Source organism: Coturnix japonica, chromosome 3, assembly GCF_001577835.2.
Source record: "Coturnix japonica isolate 7356 chromosome 3, Coturnix japonica 2.1, whole genome shotgun sequence".
Taxonomy (NCBI): Eukaryota; Metazoa; Chordata; class Aves; order Galliformes; family Phasianidae; genus Coturnix; species Coturnix japonica.
In genome coordinates, this window is record NC_029518.1 from 35,928,021 (window position 1) to 35,952,090 (window position 24,070).

Below are 24,070 nucleotides of genomic sequence, written 5' to 3' on the forward strand. Positions count from 1 at the left end.
CCCTGCCTCTTTTTGCCATGTTTGAAACATGAAACCTTGCAGCAGAAGCCAGGCTAGGGCGTGCCTTGTACATCTAGATAAGAGTATGGACCAACTTCTCATAGTCTGAATTCACGTGATCGTTGCTGGCACCGGTTCTGCTGTGCTTGTGGTGGAATTGGTTGTCTCTAAGCAATCAGATGGATCAGCAACCAGAGAAGGTGCAAAAGTGTTCTAGCCGTGCTCCTTAGGCTGCTTGCTGTGGCAGCATCATCATATAGATGACTGCACTCTTAACAAGTTCACTTCAGACATTTTTTACATTGTTCTCAGTGGTGCAGAATAGTCATTGTAAGCCCACTCTAACTGGGGATACTTTCTGATTGCTTCGGTGTCATAGAAACTATGGCTTAACGCTGAAGTTTTGCAGTTGTCATGGATTATTCCTTTTGTTCATCTTTTCTTTGGTGTATTTTTCATATGAGTTACGTTTATTCTTTTTGTACGTGGTTAAGCTATAGAAATTCTGAGCTGGAGTACACGACTATTAAGTTTTAAAGTAGGTGGGAAAATATAAATCAAGTTAAATCAAAATATAAATCACTACCATCCCTGGCAGTGTTCAAGAAGCTCCTGGATAGGGAGCTAGGAGATATGGCTTAGGGGTTTCCTGTAGGTATGGAAAAGGGAGGACAGTTGGACTAGATGATCTTATAGGTCATTTCCAAACCTTATGCTTCTATAATTCTATGATAAGTTATGGCATGGCACAGACATTAACAATGGTTATCGCTGACCACAGGAGTAACCAGGATCTAATTTGCAGTGTCCTGTTGGTGCCTTGGAAAGAGGGTGAGAGCAGGGCGAGCATATGGGATGCTTCCCCAATATTCTTCAACCTCCAACTATGTTAATATGAATAGTTCCAGAGCCAACTGTAGTTTCTCTTGAGGAACCCTCTGCGGCTTTTTCTTCCATGAACTCAGGGAGGTTGTGGATGCCCCGTCTTGGAGGTGTTCAAGACCAGGTTGGACGGGGCCCTGGGCAACCTGATCTAGTAAAGGTGTATGTTTGGTGGCGCCTGCCAGGCAGGGGTTGGTTAACTACAAGATCCTTGAGTCCCTTCCAACCCGGGTCATTCTGTGATTCTGTGAACTCACCCAATCTTTTCTTGAATGCAAGTTTGTGCTTGTGGCATCCTTTGGCAGGGAGCTCCCATGTAAGTGATGTGTTCTGTGAAAGGCTTGTCCTTGTTTCTTTGGCTTCTACTTGAAGGCTGCTCTTACTTGATGCCTTAGTCTTCTGCTGGACAGTGTGGTATTCATCTCCATCGCCCCTCTTTGTGATTTCACTCATGGTTGCATAGGCTAACTGATAGAAAAATAAAACACATCTGGATAAAACAACACAGGTCAAATTGCCTTCATTCTTGCCATTAGAAGTTTCTAGTCTTTTTAATGTTACCTGCCATGGCTCAGCTAGGGGTTGGTATCAGTTTTAATTGGTTTTGATTGGGTTGCGTTAATCATCTATTTGAAATTATGAGACACTGCAGTCTGTTTGGTAGCTCTCAATGCTTACTACATGTAAATGTTGTATTTCTCTCTCTTTTTTTCTTGTTAAGTGCAGAATAGCTGTACATAGCACTTAGATTCTTCCAATTATGATAATGTTTTGGCTCTGTATTTTTCAGACTGTGGACCGTATTTTTCCAATAGCTATTCAGAAGAAACTTATTAAGGCAACATCTTCCTTTTCAAGCTACACTTGGGTATTAGAAATATTTGGCAAGCCTTTGAGCTTTCTCAGAATCACTTGGGAATTCCTAATGTTAGGGATGGGGGTTACTTCTTTTTTTCCTAAGAAATATTTTTCTGCTTAACGAAACTGGCTTTACCATAACAATCTCTCGGGATTTCAAAGCTGTAATAACTTTGCCCATTCCATTCTTTCTGAAAGATCCTTACCAGGCTTTTTGTTTAATAGCAATATTATAAATTGCCTGCAGTCGAAATTATAGTCCTGCAACTAAAGGTGCTTCTCCTTTCTCTTCCTGTTGTTGGTTTCCCTTTAAGAAGTTTTCTTCATGAGTTGTATTTCACTGTTTCTATTTGATTACTATTTCTTGAGTAATTCGATGTTTTCCAGGCTCCTTGGAGTATCTTCATGTGTATGAATGATTTGTGAGCATAGACCTGTTCTCGAGTAAGGTGGGAGCTGGATGGAAACTCTGCATTTTTCAAACTTGAACCCATTGCCACAATTATAGTATTTGTAAGCAATAGGGGATGAGAAGCTGTAATTGGATTAGATATGAGTGTGAATTTAATTTTATCTGCAACGTTTTGCTTGCTTGACGTTACTACTGGAGAGCTGGAGACCTGTAGAACTTGAGTGCCAGCTTGTACAGCAGGTAGTGAAATAGACTGATATAGAAAGCAGCGCTTGTTAAATTGTAATGGCTGCATCACACAAATGTTATAAATGTACTTGATTTTTCCAGGGGGAAAAAAAAGAAGTCTTTCCTTCTAAGTCCAGGTTTCACCATACAAACATCCAACAATAATTCACTGCAAATGTATCACCAAAATAGTGCTCTCTCTTTGTAGTGCTGTTAGCATGGGAGTGTGATGACTCAGTTTGCTCTGGGAAGCGATGTTTTGATACAATGAATAATTGATAGAAATGGGGTTTGGGATGTTGTCCTTCAGCGTGTACTTTTCATTCTCTCCGAGTTTTCAGCTCTGTTTGCAGTGCTACGTGAGTCTGACAGTGCTCAGCTGAGATGTCAACTGGAACAAGCTGAGACTTGTAGTACAACTACAATAGAGTGATCCAACACAATCTAAATAAAAGAAATCTAAATCATACGTCCTCTCTTTCTCCTTGAACATCTGCTACTATTGGTCGGATCGTGAGTCTTATCAGTCTGTTGTCAGGGTATGTAAGCTGCCTGTCCACTGAAATGTAGTTCTTTTTTGCCTAGATAATTTGATTCATGCCTCTCTCCCAGCCCTGCCTTCCCTGCTCCCCATATAAACTTAGCAAATGTGTTTCATTTATCGCCCTGGTCTTAGAGTTTCTTTTATTGCCTAGAGGGCATGGCTTTGTTGTTCACCAGGAAGCAAAGCTTCCTCTTTCTAAGCAGTCTTCGTGCAGATTGGGGTAGAGCCAAGTTTATCCATCCTACCTGTTGATCATCTTAAGTGCTATTGCTAGAGAAAGGAGTAAAGAGAGAAAGCTATTCTTTTCTCTCATTTAGAGGCAGCATATTGCAATAGGATTGCTCAGAGCACTCATCCCTTTTGCAGACTTCTACAAAATGAAAGATATCTGATTAAAAACAACTTTCCTGGTAATGACGTGAATGAGAGACTGTGATGCTTTGGGAACTTATCAATGTGTGCTCTGCGCTTTATCAAGGATTTGGTAGAAGACTGATCTATGGAAGAGTATATAATTTGGTCTTTTTTTTTTCCTCCCCCTTCTGCATTAAGAAGAATACACAAAACAATTCATGTTATATTTGAAAGGCTGAGCTGCGGTGGTTCAGAAGCTGTTCAATTCTTCCCTCTGCTGGAATCAATTTCAGTCAGAGGAGGGGGTTGGATGTCCCGGGGTGGTTTCCACACCAACCATCTGGTTTTGATCTACAGTGGTAGTTGAGTCAAAGCCCACGATTGTCTCCCTTCTCCTTCCCCCTCAGCCCTTTCCTCCCCCTGCACACAGCAGTCCAGCTGCTGGTGCCTCTTTGGGGTGGAGCCATGGTGTTACTGATTGCTTTTCACCTGTGCTAGAGAACGGATTGGTCACACTGCTGTGCTCCATGTAACTCTTACCAGTGTGGACCAGGTGATGCATGTAGCTGACCGAAGGGAGTAAGTTGATTCTTTATGATGTCTTATTTTCTTAAACAGCCATGATCTTTAATCTCTTTGTGCTTTCTCTAGTGCATGTCTTGTAGCCTTTTTCCTTTTGGCATAGTGTTTAATTTTCATTTTAAATCCTTTCTCTATATAAAGACATTATTTACAGGCAGAGTACTTCAACTTTTCCAGATCTATTTAATAGCCAAAATGATAGCAAGCATTTTTAACACTGGAATGATGTTCCTTTTCAGCTTCTCAACGAAGGAGGAACAACAGAATTTATAAGAAAAGCTTCTCTAGGGTGACAGCCTTAGTGGCTAACTGGAATGTTGGAGCTCAGAGCTTCTTTGTCAGTTGGGGATGTGGGGGGGAACACCAAAACTATGAGAGAGGAGTTCAAAAAGAATAACTAGAATGGCTAAGCAGTAGTACAAACACTGCCATATGAATTACATTCAATGAAATTGCGAAGAATTAATACGTGGAAGCTTTTCCCGAAAAATAACATTGCAGTTTGGGCACGCAGCTTCCTTCAGTCCGTCTCATTCAGGTTCTGCATTTCTGAGCTGTGCTACATCCATACAGTTGAAAGAGAAGATATTTCTTAATCTGGAGACAAGCAATGAGGAAGATATAAAAATGTTACCAATAATGGTTGCCATTATTGTGTAAAATGACACCATAAGAATACATTGTGGAATAGTAAACTGCTTAAACATTCTCTCTTCTTACCTGCTACATGGAGCCCTCAGTACAAAAAAGACAGAGATTTTGGAAAGGGTCCAGAGGAGGCACGAAGATGGTCAGGGGGCTGGAGCACCTCCCTATGAGGACAGGCTGAGGGAGTTGGGTTTGTTCAGCCTGGAGAAGAGAAGGTTCGGGGTGACCTCATTGCAGCCTTTCAATACCTGAAGGGAACTTACTCCCAGGAGGGGAGTAAACTCTTCGAAAGGGCTGACAATAGCAGGACACGGGAAATGGTTTTAAGTTAAAAGAGGGAAGATTTAGGTTGGATGTGAGGGGGAAGTTCTTCACTAGGAGAGTGGTTAGGCCTGGAACAGGCTGCCCAGGGAGGTTGTGGATGCCCCGTCCTTGGAGGTGTTCAAGACCAGGTTGGGGTTGGAACTACGTGATCTTGAGGTCCTTCCAACCGGGTCATTCTGTGATTGTGTGATACGTTTCTTTGTTGAGAGCGTTTCTAGGTTCATAGCCCAGCACATCAGCTCAATAAATATGGTTGTTTGTGACTTTTGGTATTGTCAGATGCCTTTTCCTGTCCTTGTTTCATGGTGATCAAACGTACACAGTATTCCACGTTTCCTGCATGCTCCAAAATTTCGCTGCTTTCCCCAATGCAAAGAGATTCTCATTTTTATAGAAGCTTGGGGTGTTTCTATTCTGTGAGTGGTTAAAACGCCACTTTTCAACACCGGAGGCCCTGGGTTCGAATCCCCCTGTGGCGCAAGTGGTAGAAGTGCCGCTCTGCTACACAGAGGCTCGAATCCCGGGGGTTGGACTCGATGATCTCTAAGGTCCCTTCCAACCCGCACGAGACTGTGTGATAAAACAGACTTCCTTGCAATTCACGTGGTTGCTGTATGAAACTGCAGTTTCAAGTTTCACCTTAGAAAACTTGTTTGTTTTTTTTGGCAGATGGAAGCATTTTTTGCCTACCAGGTAAGCAGATAATGAATAATCATCTATCCAAATATTTATCCGTAGAAAAGATTCCCACTTGCCGTTGCCTGGCGCGATAGAATCTTAATATGGACGAGGAGTCTACCTGTGAAGTGCTGTAATGCTGTCAATTTAAAGGATATTAATATGCCATTTCCAATATCACTCCTGCCCTCAGAGCAAAATATGAAGTGCCTCGAATCAAAGCACCTCAGGAAAAATATACTGCAGTTCTCAGTCTGTTCCCTATCAGTCCCTGACAGTGACACCATTGTCTCCGTATTTCTTGCTGGCCGGCAGCCTGGCTGCACAGAATGGAGCAGCTTGTTAAACGTGCTGCTCAACGTGGATTGGAAGACATGCCTTTATTCAACCACATTTAACAACCAGGGCCTGAAGTGACAGAGAAATTAGCTTAGGAATAGAGAGTTGATGTGATTCGTCTCCTGTTGTAGTTTGGCGGTAGCTGTTAGATTGATTACTAGTCCATGGGGGAAAAGAAAGAAATAAAAATGGAAGCTATATTTGATTTATTTCTATTTTTTAGTTGTTTTTGACAGGAAATTCTGGCAAGCAGCATTTACCAAACATGCAGGAGAACCAGTTTTAACTGGGTTTCAAGTGTATTTTTGGGAAAGCTGCAGAGACAAGACAACAGTGTTCTGGTTGCAGACATCTCGGAACATTTTGCTTTCTGAGGAACTCTTTGGAAGTGATAAAAGCAGTGAGATTACACACACCCACGTTGGTTAAATATATGGGAAGGTGCACAGAGTAGCTCACTAGTCCATAAAAGAGAAACTTTCAAAGAGGATTTTTATCTTAACCAAGCACTTAAGGGTTATTTGCGATGTGCGTACATTTCATACTAACACTGAAGATTTGATAGTCTGAAGAATGAAATATTCTGAGTCTCAATGTGTTTTGCAGTTGAAATGATGTACAGGATCCTTCTTTACAGGAGGTAATAGGCAATATTTCACAACCTGAACCAAAATCTCTTTTCTTGGTCTAGAAAGCACAAACGGCTGCGTGGGGGTGTGAAGAGGAGTTTGGAACAGAATGTCTAGGGAGTGTCAATGATTATATTTGTTAGTGAAAAAAGGCAAACTCTCCTTTCAGAACAGAGTCCATTCCAAAGTCTGTTACAGTGTTTGAAACAAAAAATCATGCAAAGGTGATGTGTAAAAGTAATACTTCATTTTCGTAATAACATCTGAAGGGCAACTGAAAACAGAATGTTGGACATTCCTAGGATTCATAGCCCTCACTTTTGCTATTGAATTTTCAACAGTAGGAAACTGCTTACCATGAATATGAATAGAAGATACTCTTATTTATTTAAATTTTCCTAGAATCTTGAGCAACTTGGTCCTCTAGACCTATGGCAGGGTGTTGGAACTACATGATCTTAAATGTCCCTTCCAACCCAAACCATTCTACAATATGTGTTACTACTACAGCAAGGCGATTGGACTAGATGATCTTTTGAGGTCCCTTCCAATCCCTGACATTCTGGGATCCTGTGATGCTGTAATTCCCGCATGAAAGAAAATGATGGGGCAGGCTTCTTTGTGCATGTTAAATTCAACTTCTAAAGCCAGAGGTTCAAACAAAATTCTGGTGAAGTAACAAATTGGTGCTTTGACTTATTTGGTATATTCTTGTTTTTATTCTGCCATCCCATGAACCAGTATTTACTGTAATGCATTTGAGAGCTTTGGACAGTGCTAATGAAATTAATGCTAGGTTTTTATTTTTGTTTGTATTGCAAACTTAATCCTTTTCATTGCATGCTTATCTGTTGTCCGCTGGAGACCTACGGTGTTTATAATAGAAGTGATGCAATAACGTTGTAAAGATGTCTGTAAAAAGAATGCTGTTGGTGGGAAAAATAAATAGTTGGGAAAGTAATTGTAAACATTCTTATCATAGCTTATCAATGCAAATGTTGGAGTGATAAGACAAGGAAGCTTTCTTTGGTCTTTAGCAAAACTGGAAAGGTAATATCGAAGAGGTGTTTGTAACAAGACAAAAGAGATTTTGAGTACTTGCATTACTAAATGAACACTGGTGTAAATGGCACCTAACTAGGTAAAGTGCCCCAAGTAACTTCCTTAATTTGCCATCCAAAAGAAACCCAAAAGTATTTAAAGGTCTGCTGGGTTTGGTTTGTTTCAGTTGATGTTGTTATAGAGGGCATTTGTACTGGCTGTAGCTGGTAGCTGATTTACCCATAAAGCTGGTAGAAAAGTCAGCCAGATGCCTTCTGATCCCATCATTTTCATCTCCTGTTGTCATTCTCGTATCTCCATAAACAAGTAAGATCCTTTGCTCTCACTTTCTAACATCACTAAAAGTTGGCAATGTTTTATTTTTATTTTTTTAATCTTTAGATTTCCTGTTTAAGTTCTTGGTCATAGGAAATGCTGGGACTGGAAAATCCTGTTTGCTGCACCAGTTTATTGAAAAGAAATGTAAGTATATGTGAATGCAGCAAGAGTTCCTTAAAGGGTTATCTTCCTCCGCCAGACTAATTCTCTTGAGAAACAGCTCTGAGATTATGATGTATAATTGAGGAACCTATTGCTGAGAATGGTGTTAAGACAGTAGTGTCTTAACATTAAAAGAGAAACATATTTTGCATATTCATGGAAAAGGCTGGCATTTTGTGCTCTGCTTTTCCTTCTATTTTAAACTGACGTTCAGTATTAGAAAACAACATTGAAGAAAACATTGACTTTCCATTCATGAGTGGGAGCGGGTGATAATTTGATTAAGGCAGAACATTCTTGCAATAATTTTTCATTCATTGGGATACTGAAAACTTGTAGGAGATGCTTTTTTTTCTGCATGATGGCGATAGCGGCACTGATTTTTGTTTGTAATAGTAATTCGTAATTTGAACGTTGGAGTGTTTTTATCATCCCTAGGTTGGAGTTCATGAAAACTATATATTCACCCTAAATATTCTCCAATAATTCTGTTTTTTCTTCTTTTTTTTTTTCTTCTTTAGTTAAAGATGATTCAAACCATACCATTGGAGTGGAATTTGGTTCAAAGATCATAAATGTCGGTGGCAAATATGTGAAATTGCAGATATGGGATACAGCAGGACAAGAGAGATTCAGGTACCCTTTTCAGCCATTTTATTAAATGTCATTTCTTGTTAAATCATCACTTTGGATGCTGGGTGTTATCTATTCCTGCTTAAAAGCAGGTATATATCACGTTTGGCAAAGAAGTTATGTGTTTGAGTATATTTGCTATCAAATATGATCTCTCACCAGTCTTTTATTGGTTTGGGAGGTCTGTTCTGCTTGTTTATGGAGTATGGAGAGCTACCAGTGGTTAACAAAGGTGAGTACAGTGGTAAAGGTCTGGGGAATGGACTGCAATCCAAATACTTGTCCTTTGTCAGGCAAAGCCAGGCAGTGGTATGTAGTAAGATATCTCCAGTCTGTTGGCTAGATACTCTAAAGTTGTGAGGAGCTTGTTCTAGAGGCTCATGAGAATGAAGTCCCTTTAAGTTGAATGCATTTACAGACATGCAGACTCCTTTCTCCAGAGAAAGAAAAAAGATAATTATGCTTATATAACATGGTAGACATATGAAACCTAGACTTCAAAGAAAATATACAACAAAAATCTGTCAATTCTATTTCAGGTCTGTAACAAGAAGTTACTATAGAGGGGCTGCAGGTGCTTTACTTGTCTATGACATAACCAGGTAAGAAAACTTGCCCCTCTTTGGTTTATTTAGTTGTCAGAAGTAATTAATGAGTAACTAGATTCCCTCCTGTGTATCAAATCCTCTAACAGAGAATCGACAGGAAGAAAAGAAATATAAAAAGTATTAGTGCTTTAGTGCATATCTAAGCCTTGGAACTTGCTTACACGAGATATTATTTTAAACTGAGAGAGGGGAGATATTAGGAGGACGTTTTTCACACAGAGGGTGGTGATGCACTGGAACAGGTTGCCCAAGGAGGCTGTGGATGCCCCATCCCTAGAGGCATTCAAGGCCAGGCTGGATGTGGCTCTGGGCAGCCTGGTCTGGTGGTTAGTGACCCTGCACACAGCAGGGGGGTTGAAACTAGATGATAATTGCAGTCCTTTTCAACCCAGGCCATTTTATGATTATGAAAGCCATAAACATACACAGGCTCAGAGGGTTAGACAATTATGTCATACTGGGCTGTGTGCAGCCAGTGGCTCAGGAAATCTGTAAGCAGCAACTGTTAGGAACTGAATAAACTGAGAAAAGATCACTGTGCATGTCTTGTTATTGTGTTCTTGAAGTACATTTGCATTCATGGTTTTCCAAAGAGAGAAACAAACCTCTGACCTGATCTGTGTTTCTCAGTTCCATGTCCTTCAAAACAAATAACCTGATGCTGATGGTATGCAATAGGAACTTAGAGCAGACTTAAGCTACTTGTAACCAAGGTAGTATGCTTCTGTGGACATATTATTAGTGTGCTGGTGTAACAGGTCATTGTCTGGAGAAGCTAGCTTTACCCATGTGTACTTTAACTATAGCCCAAAGATATTTTAGTCTAGTTCATGTGTTGTGGCCTTTTTGTTTGTTTTAATGTTGTAGGCAGCCAATAGAATGCCTTGCCGTTGCACACTTTTGCACATTGTTTTATGTTTGTTTTTTTTTCCTGACCATGATAGACTAATGCTTGTCAGATAAGCTTCATGTTGTTTAATGATGACTCACTGGATGTATTGCTTTTTTTCCTGTGAGTGTACTGTACTGTACTATTTGACCTTGAGCACTCTTCAAAATCAGTGTTTTGTGCTTAAGGTCAGCTGGGCTCATTTGTCAGTTGTCTTGATGGCTTTAGCTCTGCCCACTGCTGTAATGGCTACCAGTGTGAGCAGGATAAATGCCTGTGACTTTGTTGGTCTTAAAACAAATGTGATACTTCAGGCCTGTAGTTCTCTGTAAGCGTAGTTAATTCTCACAATACCATCTGGAACTTAATTATTGAACTCCATATTAATAACTCATTGCTATCCCTAAATTTCACGCGCAGAAGACCGAAACTAGATTAGCATTTCAAGTTTTAGTTTTTCACATTAACAGAGTATCCTCTTGTTTATTTTTATGACTTCCAACCTGTGGGTTTTTGGCATTAATAATAAGTGAACTACTCCTTCTCAAAGACTACATGCAACCAAATGCACCATGAGCTCTGTATGTTTCATCATCCAGTCTGCTTTCATCTTGGATTGCTATTCCAAAACATTTTAGCAGCACTTCAGAAGAGATCTCACTTTCAAAGAGCTTTGGAGCTGCAACTGGGATTTCATGTGTTTCAGCTCATGGGTTCTGGTGTCTAGATGATAATTTATTGATCGGAATGACTATCTAATGAAAGGACTTAAGGCAGTGGTGGAGTGGAACATTCATAAACACTATGAGAAGTGAGCTGAGAGGCACTGCTTTCTATCGGCTCCAGCAGCAAGCTATGCAGTGTGTTTCTTCAGAGAGAGAGGGGTTGCTGAAAATAAATTGTCTGGGTTTGGTTGTGATTTGATTTGATTTTGTTTTTTAAGAACTTTACACTTCTTGTTTCTTGAAGGAACTTGATACTCTCAGTTTGTTGCTGGTTTATTTGAGGGGTGTATGCAACTTGCCTGACTGATACAGCCTTGTGGCTTGCCAGTAAGAGTTGCCTTCAGAAGTTTTAGCTCAGTGATCTGCTTGCTAGAAATGAATGTTTTCTAACATGGGTTGTTTTCATCGCAGCCGAGAGACCTACAATGCGCTCACTAATTGGCTGACGGACGCAAGAATGTTAGCAAGCCAAAATATTGTGATAATACTGTGTGGAAACAAAAAAGATCTTGATGCAGATCGTGAAGTAACCTTTCTAGAAGCATCCCGGTTTGCACAAGAGAATGGTAAGTAGTAGAAAATTTTCATGTAACGCTGAAAGATGTTTAGTTCTTAAAACACTTTGGGAATACTTTGGTTCACTGTACATATTTTCTGAGAGAGACGTGAGGATAGTGCCTGTAATAAGAACTGCATGTACTGTTTGTCCCGCTGTTGGTGATTCTTCCAGTCATAGCTGCTTACTTAAAGGTTATCTCCTCTGTGTTATCATATTATTTAGAGTATGTAGTATGACTTCTCTTGTTAAGTTGCAACCAAGGAGCTGGAAAGAAAATACAGAGTAAGGTTTCCTGGTTTTTAGCATCTTGCAGGCTTTCTGGATTGTAGACAAGATCAGATGGGGTTGGCCGCAGTTGAAAGTGGTACATTTGATTCGTGGTAAACTAAGTTGAATATATGGTGTGGATCCAGAAGGCTGATCTGTAGTATCCAAAATTTTCAGTCTTTGGAGGCGTGCTTCTGTGGCAGCAGAAGCCAGTCTGCCTTTTGTGCTGCAGTCCTACTGTCAGTAAAGCCTGTTTTTAGTTTTATAAATCAATTATCAGGTCTTTTCTACCGTGTATTTTACTATTGTTGCTGGCTTTCCTCTTGCACATAGCTTTCTGTTAACAGGAACCTACACGACGCACTTTGTTTTCATGTGCTGTTCTGCAAGTGCAGCCCAGGTTATCATGTTTAGATTTGTAATTTGTACATTTCTGTAAGTTTTAGAGGAAGTTTATTGTGTGTCTAGAAGTTTTGCTTTCGTCAAATAACTGTTTCAGGACCACGCTATTGGAGAACAGCTCTCAACAAGTCTAAGAAAAAACATTCCTATTAATTTTCATGCTTGAATTACTGTATCAGATATTCCGAGCTTGCTTTGAGATTGTTTTTCTGGTGTCCAATGCAGAGCTGATGTTCTTGGAAACAAGTGCACTAACAGGGGAAAATGTTGAAGAGGCCTTTGTACAGTGTGCAAGAAAAATACTCAATAAAATTGAATCAGGTAAGCAGAAGTTAATATTACTTTAATCTTTTTTTTCCTAGAAACATAAACTGTGAATTTAAGTATCAACATCTAAAGTTATCTAGTTGTGGTAATATAACACATTCGTTTTATAGCCATATGTTTTCACGGCAATGAACAAGCAAGAAAGATCTGTATACCTGAAAAGGGGGAGAGGTGGATTGTGGATGTACAGCATTTACCTTAATAGTGAGCTCAGTATGTAGCTTGCTTGTTCTGTGGATTATGTGCATACAACCATGAAGCCTGACATTAGACAGCTGTAGCAAAGCAGAAGAAAAACTTGGTGTAAGGGTGTAACTTTTAATTCTGCTTCTCATATACTGCAGGCAATATGGTCAAGAGAATTTGAATGCTTAACACAGAATACCAGGGATGTTTCCTAGCAACTCTGTTTCTCTGATGTGACCTTCCTGGCTTCAGTTGAAGTTATTTTTCTTTCTGCAGATCTAGAAATATGTCAGAAAGCTTCCCAGTGCAAGTGGGCAAGCTTGAAAATAGTACAATATTTTCATAGGAATTTCCTCATTATTGCATCAAAATCAATGCCAAACAACCTCCTTCATTTTAAATAAAACAAACAAATAATAAAAACACAACAAAATTCAAAAAAAGGAAAGCAAAGCCAACAACAAAAAGCAGCATATGGCTAAGTTAGTCACAATTCTGTATTCCCATAACTGATATAAAGAGGTGTTACCATAACAGAAGTAAGTCCTGCTTCCTGTAAGCTGCCTGTCCTGTCCCTTCTATCAGCAGTTAGGCACTGAGCCATGAAAAAATTGAGTCTGGAGAGAACCACTGGAGGTCTCTGGTCCAGCTTCCTGTTTTAGATCCAGCTTCAAAGTGAAAGCAGGTTGCCCAGAGTATGTCAAGGCACAGTGTGAGGTGCTCTGAGACTGGAGGTTCCACAGCCCCTTTGGACAGTGTGTCTCAGTGCTGACTGAAGCATACAGTGAAATTTTCATTTCCTTTGTGTGTTCAGAAATTCCCCTTGTGCAGACTGTGTCTCTTACCTCTTCTCCTTTTACTGTGTGTTTCTGAGTGCTGTCTGGTCTTTACATCCTTAAGACCCTGCAGTCATGCATATTAGAATCCCTCTTAGCCTTCTCTTTTCCAGGCTAAACAAACATGGCTCCCTTAGCTTCTTTTTGAACATACTGAGCTTCAGCCTACAACTGTCACAGCAGTCTTTTCCTGGACTCTCTCCAGTTCATCCTTTGTTACTGGAGAATGCAAAACTGAACAGAGGGTTCTAGATGTTCTGGATGATTCGATGTGGCTTTGAAGTAAAATAATCACTTCCTTCAACCTGCTGGCCACACTTATGCCGTAACAGCCCTGTGTGTTATTTACCGTTTGTTACAAGTGTGTGCTATGTCTCATGGTTGCTTTTTCTATTAGGATCCCCGGTTCCTTTTTTGCAGTGTTGCTACCTAACTAGTTTGGTCCCCAGCATGTACCAGTGCTTGGGCTTGTTCTGTCATGAGTAAAAGGCTCTGTTCGTGTAGTTGTTGAATTTCACAAGATTCCTGCTGTCCTGCTCCTCTAGCTTGCCTAAGGTATTTTCTGAATAGTAGCCCTACCCTCAAGCTGGTGTCTTGCTCAGCATGGTGTCATTTCCCAACTCACAGAGGGAGTAGGTATAAGCAGTGAACCTGAAAGGATGATCCGAATTATTCAAGGGGTATTTTTTATTTTAACTAGTTGTTTCTAATCTTGACCAGTTTCTCTGTGTATCTGTGAGAATTCTTCTGCCATGGATGTGGAGTAAACCAGATACAGCAGTGGACAGCAGAAGCAGGGAAGGCTGAGGCAGTTTCCTCTTGGGCAGTGCGTTGTGGAATCCTACTCTCAGACTGACCCATTTTTGTTTGGCTTGGTGTATTTACAGTGCTTCTTTCCTTATGTATTAGAATGTGGAAGTGTGTGTCTTTTAACATGAAACAGTGTTTGCAGAACACATTTTAGGCATTTCCTTTTTAAGAAGTAGTTAGAGCAAAAATACTGTCACAGCCTGGCTCAGTAATGAGCTGCCTCATCATTATGATTAAGGATCTACAGCTGAAATTACAGGATAAAATAGTACAGTTTTGGAGTTGCCTAAAAATAAACAGAACTGAAGCAGATCTCTCCATTTGCAGAGAAAAATGTCATTACATATTTGTTTCTGATACTGTTGTTATTTGTAAGTGATCTATCTCCTGTGACTATTTTGTTTCCTCCCAGGAGAATTAGATCCGGAAAGAATGGGCTCAGGTATTCAGTACGGAGATGCTGCCTTGAGACAGCTGAGATCACCACGAAGAGCACAAGCACAAAGTGCTCAGGAATGTGGGTGTTAAAGAAGAGAAACACAAAATCCAAAATACTCACTTTAGATACAGAAGGTAAGGTTACAGAAATCTTCCCATATGTGAGAAACATGCTGTACCAAGCGCTTGGCTTTTTCACAGCCTGTGCAGCACCACGGAATCTAATGGAATAACACACAGTAGAGTTAATTTCTTTGCTGTTTGTTTTTGTGCACCAAAGCACAAATAACGCTCCTGCTGAAGTACCGATGAATTTTTACAGTGTGATGCTGTGGATAACACATTGGAATTCTGTGTAATCTTAAAAAGTTTAAAGATTAAGACCAAAAAATGAAAGATAATACTGGATTTCAAACTTCGCTGACACTTCCCCCTACCTAAAGCCAGCCCAGAGTGATTCTGATTCCTGTCTACCTTGAGCAGAATTATCAACTGGAAAACAGCAATATTCGCTATTTAGGCAGCTTTGTCACCTACAGCATCTCTTCTTATGTTACTGCAGCCTATGGAGTAGGTGCAGTGTCCTAAAGATGCTCAGCAGAGGAAAGGAATAATCTATTCCTCAGCCAGAAGTTGTAAAACCTGATCTGAAGAAGAGCTTGATGGTTAGCGTTTCTTGTAAAGAGCTGTTCTTAGATATGTTTCAGCATTCAGAGATATTATCCAACTCTGCAGCATGTATATGGCTGCTAGGACAGCCCTTTCCCCCTCAGTCACTAAGGAAAGGAATTAAGAAATTGCTGTGTAGTTGTTATTCTATCATCGTTCAGTCTTACTTTTCTAACTTGAGGGTCGCAATATCAAATGAAGCTGTCACTGGAAGTATAGTCAATACATCTTTTTTTTGTCCTGTATTCATTTTTATCAGTTTGGTCAATGTCCACAGCATTATTCAAACTGCCAGCAGGAGCTTTACAAAATGTTAAATAAAGCAGCATTCAATTCTATGTTCTCATATTTTGTTCTCTGTTCCAGGAGCTTTGCTCCCAATTAAAGCTCAGAGTTTTAAATAATGTATAAGAATCCTTGAACTGCTTTCCTCCCTCTTTTTTTTCCCCCCATGCAGTAGCTTTCTCCAACTGAGGAACTCTACAAAAGGGCATTCATTAAGTCCAATTATATATGGCTCTACAGCCGTGAGCATTAATTGATTTTTATTTCCAGCGGTTGAGTTTCTGAGATTGGTCAGATGTAAATAAACAATGGAGTCGTTGTGTATTTTACAGCTGTCCGTGCAAATGGTGTTTGAAGAAATAAAGCTTGGAAGCTGTGCAGTTTTGAAAACCATCTTTCCGCTGTGTACAGACAGAGCAGAGCGCTGCTGCCAGAGAGGTGCACCGTGCGCTATGGAGCGGGAACCTTCGCGAGGCACAAAGCCTGCACAGCGAACCTGCTGACCCAGCGGGAAGTTGTTAAAGTGATACCTGTATGTAAACATTTTCCATTACCTGTTTTTTATTTCACCTTTAGTTGAAGGCGTTACTATACACTGTAAATAATATAACAGTAAATTTACAAAGCATGATATATATATATATATATATGACGATAGAACGTTGCACTACAACAGTTTAATATTTTATTTTTTTATCGTAGAAACTAAAAGTTAACCCAAGTAGGCTTTGCCATGTCTGTTGCCTAATAGTTCATATTTATGCCATGAATTATAAAGCCACTGCCAGTGTCAGTGAGGGATGGCTGTTTTTTCTCCCCTCTGTTTCTTTTGCCGCATTCTGACAAGGTGTTTATATGACTGGTTCTCGACATGGGGTTAGTTTTGTTTGCTTAGTCTGGGTGATGCATCAAGTTGGAAAGGGTATTTTTATCGAAGTTCACCTGTTCTATCACAGTTTGTACATATCATCTTTTGAAGCTCCTTTATCAAACTGTAAAAGTTCAGGAAAACATACTTTAAGTCACTCAAATGGCTGTCAACTGATGTGGATTTTGGAGTTCCTGTTTTCTTGGTTCTGATGTTTTGTATAGCACCGGTGTCATGAAGATAGTACGTATATGTGAACAGAATTGCGCATCTTCTGTGTGTTTTGTAATTCTGGTGGTGGGGTGTGGGCTTCTGGAGGCCTATCAATCACAGTAGGAGCTCTATAGCAGCTCTGTTAACCTGATTGCTAACTAAGCAATCACCTGTGGGGGATAAATGAGTCTGTCTTGTGAGAGCCCTTCCTTTTGAACTTTCGGGGAAAATATGGGACGTAACACTGTCAACATTGCTTCCAGGAGACTCACAGGAAGGAAGAAGAAAATAAATGCTGCTGATGTAGTTCTTTCTTCCTGTGAAACTCATCAGGAGAAACTTCAGCCATAGTGCCGTGTTTAAAAAAAACCACAACAAAACCAGTTCATACTTCCCTTCTTGCCTTCTTTACATGGCAGGCAGGAGGTATGGGGTGAGGGGTTAGGAATCCTGTTGTCATGGCTCAGCTGGAGACGGAAAAGACTGGCAGAGGGCTTAAGCATGAGGACAGAACCATGAGTAGTATGTATCATTATTACAATGTCATGGCAACTGACTGGGTAAGAGAAGTGGCTTTTACATTGCCAGATAAGGAGCTGTGGAAAGCGTTTCTAGAGGAATCTGAACTCCAACTGTTGTCAGGAGGGAAACGATATTTCACTTGTATGGACAGAAATTGCTAGTGATGTTTCTACTTAGTTCCTTATATAACCGGAAATTGGATGTCTCTTTGGAAATGCAAATGAACACAGAAAATAGTTTATCTCATCAGAACACAGTATGGAAATTCCAAGGACAAACATGCTTTATTTTCTTTATGTGAGTATTTTTTATTTAAGGGACACCTGTCAGATGCACGTTTAAAAACTAAATCAGAAAGCTGAACTGCTGCTGTGATTCAGAGGGCAGTTGAGCACACGAGCAGACCAAGGATGCTACAGAGAAGGAGGTATTCCATCTTTCCATGGTATTAGAATCGTGGAAAAAATAACTGTCCTGACATCTTTGGTTCAAATGGTTGTGTATCTCAAAACTATATACCTTGGCTATCTCTGAAATAAAAATATGAAATAATTTAATTAACCCAGACCCTTCCAGGACACAGTATGTCTTTAAAAGACTGCTAAGTCTTTTAAAAGTCTTTGTTACAGCTCTCTGCTGTGTCCTCTGTTTTATTTAGGATTTAGATTTGTTGCATGACTAATAATAATTCTTCCTAACGCATATTCTGTGCTCTATAAAATGTTTTTTGGTTGGTTTTTTTTTGAGGCATCTTAATTCAGTATTTACAAGACTGTAAAAGGAAGAACTCCAAATAAACCTTACCTGTCAGTCATAACAACTTCATTTGCCTTACACTACTCCAAAATCAGGTGGAGTTACCAAAAGCAGTCCCCTGTAGTAGAGGCTGGATGCAGTTAGTTCCTCTGCCGGTCCCAATGGCCTGCTGTTCAGCTCTGATGTTTTGCATTTTAGCCAGAGTTGTGGAGGACGGTGAAGTGAAGGGGAACGTTCTGAAACACCAAACTGTTACTGAAATGCTGGAAAAAATAGTAGAGGAATCCATTTCCCATTCATCTAATCAGTTTTCTTGGTACAATGATGAAGGGAAAGCTGAGCACTTACCAGTTGTGACATAGCTAAAAGGCTCCCCTTCTGTCACTGTTAAAATGGTGGAAGTGGGGTTGGCACTTGATTGAAACTTATTATGTTGGCCGTGTTTGCTAGTTTTCCTCTGAGTATTTATTTCTGAAAACAAGCATTGTGCCCATAGCTGCTGTGGAACCAATTTCAAGCTTAACAAACCTAGCTCATGAAAATATTTAGTGATAAATATGGTAGACTACATATGATTTTCAGTGTAAAATTAATTTACCAAAGCAAAATGGGCTTAATTTTATGTGAACTAATCCCAGGCAGCCACATCTTAGGATTTACTGAATGTAGAGCTTCAACTCTTGGAGTCCTTCAGAAGATCTAAAAGTCTTATTAAAATCTGTTCTGCCTTTCAGTGAAGCTACTGGCCTATCCTATTACATTTCATGCTTGTATCTAATGAGAAATAAAGAATCTTTCTGGATTTTTCTAGGGGTGGTACAGCATATTCTATTTGTTCGTACTACACTTGCGTGCCAAGTCAAGCCCCCAAGACAAACTGTTAGTCTGGAAAAAGAATATTTCAGCTGAATTTATAGTGGAGTTGCTATTTGGCTGGGAAAGTACCAGCAGGTAGGAAACTGGAGCACTGCTGCAGTGTGTTTCATAGCAGCAGAGAGCAAAGAAGTCACTGTCCCCTCTGGCAGCAGCTTCCCCCCAGACTTCTCACTGGGCAGGAAGGCCCCACACCCTGGTACCCTGCTGTTTCTACCCCATGTTAGAGAGGAAGGTGTGTTTCAGTAGGGAATCTCCTTCAATATAGCACATCCTAAAGGAGGTCAGGGCTGTAAGCTACATGCAATTACCTGGAACTTGCTTCCTTGTCTGTCTTCCTGCTCTAATGACTTCAGCAGTGCTGTGTCTAGAGCTCCTGGAATACATTATTTCAGAAGTGAGAGATGCTTTTTGAAAGATAGAAGCTGTTTGTAAAACTGAATCCCATATTTGCTCTTAGAACTTTTCCAGAACAACAGGCAACTCAGGTTGAGAACACAGTTGACCTCTCAGTAAGGAAAGGGTATTAAGAATTCAGAGCGCACTACAGGAAGAACACAAATTCAGCTCTCAGATTGACTTGACTTACTGGTAAAGAATGGGGTTGGGTAATTACTTTTCTCATTTACTCTTTGTAAGGGGAGAAGACACAGGGGATATAGAAGCTATAGTTTGCACACAGTCTGTGAGAACCCTGTACCAGAAAAGCTGAGAGCCAAAAAGCAGCAGTATAATCAGCCAAGACACTGTCACTCATTTTATTCACATATACAAATTGACACCACACTATTAAATATAGACAATACAGAAGCATTAAAAACAAGTACTATTAAAAACCTTAAAAAACACATATTGCTTCAAGCTTAGATGCTATTTATTTCCCCCTATATAATTTTTAAAGTGAATCCAGTGCTAACAGGAGCTGAGGCAGCTTCCCTTTCTCTTCTACGCCTAATTGTATAGGTGCTATTGTCAAGGTGTTAAGTCAGGCTCTACATATGGCTTTGCTGCTTAGTGCAGAAACAGAGCTCGAAAGTAAGTTGGCACATGCAGGTTTACTGGACAGCTCCTCAGCTTGCTAGCTTTTGGTCCTCATGGTTACAAAAAGGTCAGAGGCCTTTATAATGTTAAAAAGTTAGAAGGGCAGATGCATTTCCTTACATGATAGAACTTGAATATGCATTGGCTACCTCAATAGAATTATTTATCAGAAATTCAGGTCTGTTCCTAACAAATAAGTTTGGCTCTCAATTAAGTATCACCCTGACTATTTCAGACTTCCAGTAAAGAAATCTGGAGTTGATAGCTGCGAAGATGTGACAGCAGTGACTGAACAGGCATGCTACTATACTTCACAGGGACACTCAAATGCAGTTTTCATTGCAACAGCTCACACCGTAAACACTAGCCTGTACAACACTACAGTTAAGTTGCAGCATTATGCGTTGTGCGGGTCTAATATCACTTAGCTAAAAGTGCTTTGAGAAACTGAAAGGAGTAAACATTCGTGAAGACTGGACAACTTGAGTATTAACTGTGTTCTTACAAAGTTTTACTTGTAAAACAGGTGTGAGAAGTTTTCATCACTTGACTGAACTCAACAGTCAATTGCAAGACAAGTCAGAACTTACTTTCTTAATTGATAGTGTAAACATTCATTAAGTCCCCCACTTTTAAGCAAGTTAAATTTAATGCAGAACATCCTATTCTATCAATCCATTAATACAACTAAAGCTTTTGTGATTTAAAAAAAGACTTTCCATCAAATTTCATGTCATAACACAAAAATGGTTTTCCAGACTTTGGCCTGACACATCAAATACTGTGCATATACAGCTTGGGGTGATCAGGACTATACTATTTCACACAGTCTAAACAAGCCTCCTAGCTTTTTGCCTTTAAAAAGTCAAATACCCAAATATAAGAAAGCTACATAATCAGCAGAATAATTTGCCCCTCACTTCAGGCATTGTGTTTCTCAATTAAGATAGTACCAACAGAGCACTCCAGATTATTTGTAGCTACAGACCATTTGAAAAAGCACAAGTGATTCACATAATAACCAGTTAGTGCCACTGCTGTCTAACAATTTCTCTTTTTTTTTTTTTTTGCTGGGGAACAGCTCTTGTCTGGACAAGGATAAAAACAGGAGTATTTCCTCAGTACAGAGCTGTTCAGACGCTGTTGAATATTTATCATGTTCTGCAGACCATGAAAACAAGCTTGTTGGAGCCTTTTCAGGTTGGGTACCCAGTATCCAAGGCAGAAAACAGTTACAACCACAAGACTAAAATCCAATAGGAAATGCAGCTTATCCAAGAATGAGTACTTAAGGCAGACATCTTGGCTTCCCCCATTCTCAGCGGGAACTCTAGAAACTGGCGTGGAATGCATGGCAAGACAAGTTCCACCAAGGAACCTGCTTAATGCAACAAAATGTGCTGAGGGCACATAGTTCATCTGCCAGTTCATGAAGTCCGCAAAGACAAGAGGTGTGTGTATGTGGTGTTCTGGACAACAACAAGGCTTTTAGGTACCACTGAGTGCTTTGATACTGTTGTTCAAAGCTAGGGTGGATTTCTGAACTGAAAAATGTGTCAAAGCAGCTTAAATAGCTGCTGTAAATGTGTTTAAATAGGAAAATGGTACACAAGGAAATAAACTCGTATAGAATAAAAACATCCTATTGGATAGTTTTGCATCAGTTTAAGTAGTTCTAAACTGTTGTTTGCTGAGAAGTTGGAATAGTCATTCTTTATGGATAAGACAACTGTACTTTAAAAAAGTTTAAAAGCTCAAAATCTCTCATAGGTAGTCCTGAACGTGGGCTGTTTGGATTTTTGAAGTTTTATGCTTGAAAATCAGGTTATAACTTCACAGACTCTAAAAATTCCTAGTGAAGGTTTCATTAATCATAATGATGTAATAAGATCAGAAGGCAACAATACTTGGTCTTCCCACGATTACTTGAAGATCTGCAATGACTTCACTCAGCATTTAGCTGTCCCTGTTGCAGCAGCAGTTCTAGTCCTGCTTACTCACCAAGATTGTGTAGTGAAGCACAGACCAGCACAGGCTGCAGCAGTGTAAGTGCGCTTCCTGTGAGAAATAGTCTAGTCTGTAAGAAGCAAGCTTCAGAACTGTTAAAGTAAGGTAAACGACGTATATAACTAACACAGCACATCTGAACAAAACTTTGAAGCTCACAACCATAGTTGTCTGCCTAAAGCTTAATCTTCAAACAAATCATTCACAGCAGCTTGAGTTTAAAAAACACCGTGGGTTTGACAGATTATGTATGTAAAAGAAAAACCTACAAAGTGAAAGCATTCAAACTCCATTATGTACTCTACTGCAGGGTACCCTTTCCTTCCTCCCCTAACTCTCACCCCCCTCAATGAGGAGTTATGCACCAACCCTGAGGCAGAAGGCAAAGGCTCCTCTACTTCATCTAAATTTTAATCAAAAATGGTTTAAGTTAGAGACCACTAATAGTACACTCATACAATACCACCAAACGGAATACAGGTTGCAGTCTAGCCCCACCGAGCATAGATAGATATTCATAAGTAATAAAAATAGACTTCACTGAACAGAAGGCAGCCTGCTCTGATAAACCAGCATTTACATCGTACAGCACAGAATAAGTGTGACTGCAAGCTCAGTACAGTGGTGCCAAGTTGATACTTGTAGAACAAGCAGCTGCTTTTTGAGCAGCAGCTATCAGGTAATGATTGTCTTCCAGTTATTCAGTGCAACGGGCACAGCAGCAGCAAAATAATTCTGCAGCTGTTTCTTGCTCTGAAAGTTAGTACTTCATTACAAATAACCTTGGAAGAAGCAATGAAAATTAAGGATCAGCAGATTTACTAATTGCTTTTTTTCCCCTTTTAAACTTCTGTATGCAGACAACACTTGGCATTTGTCTGTCTGAAGCATCCACTCCCAATAGTGCTGCTTACCAAACCCAATCACTTTCCTGTTGTCTGTTTTAATATATTTATTCTGGTAGTAGTATGGACTTAATAGTAACATAAATGCAAAGGCACCTCCGTCACACCTTCCAAGTCCCCCTCAGCACCACCTTCCTGTGATTTGGAGGACTTGATCTTTTAAAGTAAGGGGCAACAGATTATTCATAACCAAGATCAATAAGAGTTTGTCTTGATTGCCAGTATGCAAAGCCTCCCTCCCCCCCTCAAAACAAGTCAATTGAAACTCATTAGAAAGATTCCCAAAAGGGGAATTGATTAAAAATTTGGGTAGCTATATTTAAAAGCCTCTTTAAACGTTATGGCTCCAACTAGACACCCCACTGTGAGGTAGGTAGCCGAGATAAAAATACTTTAACAAATATTTTAACAGCTGGAAACTCCCTATAAAAACCTTGCATAAGTAGTTTGGTTCCTTGCACCAGTGTCCTGATATGCATAACTTCTTTATAAAGGTGCCTAAGTTGAATCCAAATTCAGCGAGCTCTTGCCGAGTAGCATCTCATGTACTCTGTCATCCAGGGGTTATCTGGTGGGGAAGGCTTTATCCGCCAGGCTTTCTCTGCTTCTGCTGATCGTACTCGCCTCTGAGAAAGCTTCCTTTTCTCCACTTGTCTCCTGTTCTTTGCTCGTAGAGCAGATTCATGAATCTAGAAGATCAGAATTAGCATTACAAGGAGGAAAACGGGCTAGGAACCCCACAGCAAAGTCAAGGGTCACTTCTGCTTCATCTCTACCACTATTGTGAAGAAACAGTTTGCTACCAAAATACCTTCTTCTAGAACTTGCACCACTACCCAAAAGTTACGTGCATTTCCATTAAAGAAATGCCTCAAACTCTAGTCTGCATTTTTCCCATTCTGTGCTGCTAAGTGTCTAAACATTCAAAATGTTTGTCTTAACATTACTCTGATATTCAATAAGCCTCCTTTCTCCTCTTTCTACTGTTTAATATGCTTAATTATACTCCAGTACACCCAAGCAACCCTTAAAATCTAAGCTCAGTACTATGATCAGTCCTTACAGACTCTTTATAAGACACTAAAGAACTTCTTGATCTTCAGAACTTACCACAGGAACACATGTTTCTGTATTAAGAATTATACAGTTTCCCCAAGATTGGTCTCAGGAGCCAGCTTCCATGCTTACTTATTTCCATTGAGAGATCTTAAAATCTCCCATGTCAGATAAG

At 39.9% G+C, this 24,070-nt stretch overlaps 2 protein-coding genes across 4 annotated transcripts in view; one reads left to right on the top strand and one right to left on the bottom strand.

The window, feature by feature from the left end:
- The window catches only part of RAB4A (RAB4A, member RAS oncogene family), a 20,647-nt gene extending 2,161 nt beyond the window's left edge, over positions 1 to 18,486 (top strand). The window contains exons 2-9 of one of the 2 annotated variants that reach the window (XM_015857867.2): positions 5,502 to 5,525; positions 7,922 to 8,002; positions 8,542 to 8,656; positions 9,193 to 9,255; positions 11,287 to 11,441; positions 12,329 to 12,424; positions 14,675 to 14,835; positions 15,987 to 18,486. In XM_015857867.2, coding sequence (XP_015713353.1) covers positions 5,502 to 5,525; positions 7,922 to 8,002; positions 8,542 to 8,656; positions 9,193 to 9,255; positions 11,287 to 11,441; positions 12,329 to 12,424; positions 14,675 to 14,790 — 650 coding nt within the window. In that variant the 3' untranslated portion in view covers positions 14,791 to 14,835; positions 15,987 to 18,486. The remainder of the gene's footprint in view (positions 1 to 5,501; positions 5,526 to 7,921; positions 8,003 to 8,541; positions 8,657 to 9,192; positions 9,256 to 11,286; positions 11,442 to 12,328; positions 12,425 to 14,674; positions 14,836 to 15,986) is intronic. The other variant, XM_015857868.2, reaches the window with a different exon arrangement.
- The window catches only part of CCSAP (centriole, cilia and spindle associated protein), a 12,190-nt gene continuing 6,112 nt past the window's right edge, over positions 17,993 to 24,070 (bottom strand). For both annotated transcript variants that reach the window (XM_015857866.2, XM_015857865.2), the window contains exon 3: positions 17,993 to 23,528. In XM_015857866.2, coding sequence (XP_015713352.1) covers positions 23,355 to 23,528 — 174 coding nt within the window. In that variant the 3' untranslated portion in view covers positions 17,993 to 23,354. The remainder of the gene's footprint in view (positions 23,529 to 24,070) is intronic.